This window comes from Bufo bufo, chromosome 2, assembly GCF_905171765.1.
Source record: "Bufo bufo chromosome 2, aBufBuf1.1, whole genome shotgun sequence".
Lineage (NCBI taxonomy): Eukaryota > Metazoa > Chordata > Amphibia > Anura > Bufonidae > Bufo > Bufo bufo.
The window spans coordinates 836,090,919-836,094,664 of NC_053390.1; the positions used below are offsets into that span (position 1 = coordinate 836,090,919).

The 3,746-nt window shown below is 43.9% G+C and overlaps 1 protein-coding gene across 1 annotated transcript; it reads left to right on the forward strand.

Moving 5' to 3' along the window:
- The first annotated feature begins 588 nt into the window (after positions 1–588).
- Positions 589–1,276, forward strand: LOC120991106 (probable N-acetyltransferase CML1). The gene has a single exon (XM_040419996.1). It carries the CDS (start codon positions 590–592, stop codon positions 1,274–1,276), a length of 687 nt encoding a protein of 228 aa, XP_040275930.1. The 5' UTR covers position 589.
- Positions 1,277–3,746: the final 2,470 nt, after the last annotated feature.

The following is a 3,746-nucleotide window of genomic DNA, read 5'->3' on the forward strand; positions in this document are numbered from 1 at the left end:
GTGTTGAAAAATTTCTGCTCCACAGATATATCCTAAAAGTATGATCGATCCCTGAATGCAAATGAAGAGCGACCACAATTAAAGGGGTGTTCCCATCTGATACAGTGGGGGCACATCGCTAGGATATGTCCCCATTGTCTGATAGGTGTGGGTCCCACCGAGAACGGAGCTGTGGAGGTGGTGGCCTGTTTGCGTGGCCAACGCTCCCATTCATTTCTATGGGGCATACGGAAATAGCAGGGCCAGTGCTGGGCTATTTTTGGCGGCCCCATAGAAATGAAGGGAGGATGGCTGCACATGCGCAGTGCTCCCTCCAGAGCTTTTGAGGCTCAGTTCTCTGTGTAGGTGCCGGTCCCAGCGGTGGAATCCGCACCTATCACACAATGGGGGCATATCCTTATGATATGCCCCCATTGTCTGAGATTGGAATACCCCCTTAAGTTAAAGCCAAGTCCCTAGTGTATACAATGAACTGGGAATTCATGGGGTGTAACCAAAATATTCTCCGTCCTAAAGGAGATTTCACTGTAGACATTTACAAGAACATAATTTCTGTCTTCTGTATCATCCAAAACCAGAGTCCTAATTCATGGTTCCCTTCCTTTTGCAGGCAAACATGTCTGACTACCAGATCAGGCTTTACAAGGACTCGGACTATGAGAGGGTTCGAGAGATCTTTGCTAATGGCATGAAAGAACATTCCACCAAAGCTTTCCATATTTCGCTCCGTCTCCCACGTATCTGGATCTTTTTGCTACTGATGTTCCTTCTTCTCTTCTGGATCACTGGGTCATTCCTGATGTCCGTTCTAGCTGTGATCATTAACATAGGGCTCTTATTTTGCATCCATAAGCTCATCTACACGACCTATGCCAGCTACTGTCTAAAAGATGACATGTTGGATATACAAAAATATTATCTCCAGCGAGACGGTTACTGCTTCTGGGTAGTAGAGTCATCAGGAGAGATAGCAGGGATGGTAGCTGCTATCCCCTCACCAAATCCTGGAGGAGAAAGACAAGTGGAACTCAAGAGGATGTCAGTACCTAGAAAACACCGTGGCAAGGGAATTGCTAAGGTCTTGTGCAGGACAGTTATTGACTATGCCCGGAAGAGAGGCTGTGAGGCGGTGGTCTTGGAGACCTCATATCCTCAAGTAGATGCCTGGAAGATGTATGAGAAGATGGGTTTCAAGAGAACGAGAAGCTTCTGTAACCCAGCACTTTTAGGAAGACTCGTCCTGCTCTACCGGTACGACCTGCCTTTTCCCAGGTGATTTTTTTTTATTTTTAAGAAGTCTCAAATTCAACGAGGCTCCGATATCACTAATCCTATTCACCCAGCATTAAAATAAATCTGAAACCTTCAGTCTTTGTGTTGTCCATAAAGTATGTTATTTTTAAAGGGATTCAAGGATGCGTGTGGGAGATAGGGACAATAATCCGGACTGAAGGTAAACATCTGCTTCTTGATTGAGGAAGAATAGGTAGGCTTTATCAAAAAATGTTGGCCAAGAATGTCCTAGTAGCTTTCACCATCCTGTACCTCCTACCACATGCAGATCTATACTTCCTCCATTAAAGCTCATCAGGATTTTGCATATATCTGCCAGCACCTATATTATTTAGGACCATATAGCTCTATTGTGGTCATACTATTTAGCACTGTAGTGGAGGCACTGCAGTTATATAGGAACCATATTTGATCAGTGCATGGTTACAGTAGAAAGTACTCTGAAAGTAATATTCTGTATTTTGCCACAGTCCTGAATGAGATGCAGATGCTGCAGCGAGAACCTTCCTCCATTGCTCTGTCTGCAGTAGGCCAACCCCTAGAGATGATCCTCACCCACTCAATTGACTTTCAGAAGAACAAAAGAATGTTGAACGGGGAATGGAGAAGAGTGGGATTAGGAGATGTGATGAAGGGAGGTTTTGCTTATCGGAAATTGGAGATTTATGTCGATCTCCATATCCCGTCCCTTCTATTCTATTCCTAGACTGTCGTCTTTGCATCCTATATAGACCGCTTGTTCCGTGTATTATATACACCCCTCCAGTCCTTCATACACCCCAGGAATAACACACATAAAAATAGTTTACTGATAACATAGAGATGACAAAGCAATGGGCATTATACATAAAGATACAGACACTACAAATAACACAGAGGATACCAGCACACACAGCCGCCTCCGTTCCTGCCCTCCCTGGATGCGAAGCAATGAGGCTAATAATGTGTATGTGTATACAGTATATCCAGAGTCCACCAATATACCGTCTACTGGATCTACTCTTCTACCCAACTCACAACCAGTATCGGACCATTAGTACGTGTGCATATAGAGACTCATACATAAACAGCATATATATAATCTACTGGTAATACAATCGCAGACTACAACTATCTACAAACCGGATTCCAAAAAAGTTGGGACACTAAACAAATTGTGAAAAAAAACTGAATGCAATGATGTGGAGATGGCAAATGTCAATATTTTATTTGTAATAGAACGTAGATGACAGATCAAACGTTTAATCCGAGTAAATGTATCATTTTAAAGGAAAAATACGTTGATTCCAATTTTCACGGTGTCAACAAATCCCAGAAAAGTTGGGACAAGTAGCAATAAGAGGCTGGAAAAAGTAAATTTGAGCATAACGAAGAGCTGGAAGACCAATTAACACTAATTAGGTCAATTGGCAACATGATTGGGTATAAAAAGAGCTTCTCAGAGTGGCAGTGTCTCTCAGAAGCCAAGATGGGCAGAGGATCACCAATTCCCACAATGTTGCGCAGAAAGATAGTGGAGCAATATCAGAAAGGTGTTACCCAGCGAAAAACTGCAAAGACTTTGCATCTATCATCATCAACTGTGCATAACATCATCCGAAGATTCAGAGAATCTGGAACAATCTCTGTGCTTAAGGGTCAAGGCCGTAAAACCATACTGGATGCCCGTGATCTCCGGGCCCTTAAACGACACTGCACCACAAACAGGAATGCTACTGTAAAGGAGATCACAGAATGGGCTCAGGAATACTTCCAGAAACCATTGTCAGTGAACACAATCCACCGCGCCATCCGCCGTTGCCAGCTGAAACTCTACAGTGCAAAGAAGAAGCCATTTCTAAGCAAGATCCACAAGCTCAGGCGTTTTCACTGGGCCAGGGATCATTTAAAATGGAGTGTGGCAAAATGGAAGACTGTTCTGTGGTCAGACGAGTCACGATTCAAAGTTCTTTTTGGAAATCTTGGACGCCATGTCATCCGGACCAAAGAGGACAAGGACAACCCAAGTTGTTATCAACGCTCAGTTCAGAAGCCTGCATCTCTGATGGTATGGGGTTGCATGAGTGCGTGTGGCATGGGCAGCTTGCATGTCTGGAAAGGCACCATCAATGCAGAAAAATATATTCAGGTTCTAGAACAACATCTGCTCCCATCCAGATGTCATCTCTTTCAGGGAAGACCCTGCATTTTTCAACAAGATAATGCCAGACCACATTCTGCATCAATCACAACATCATGGCTGCGTAGGAGAAGGATCCGGGTACTGAAATGGCCAGTCTGCAGTCCAGATCTTTCACCTATAGAGAACATTTGGCGCATCATAAAGAGGAAGGTGCAACAAAGAAGGCCCAAGACGATGGAACAGTTAGAGGCCTGTATTAGACAAGAATGGGAGAGCATTCCTATTTCTAAACTTGAGAAACTGGTCTCCTCGGTCCCCAGACGTCTGCTGA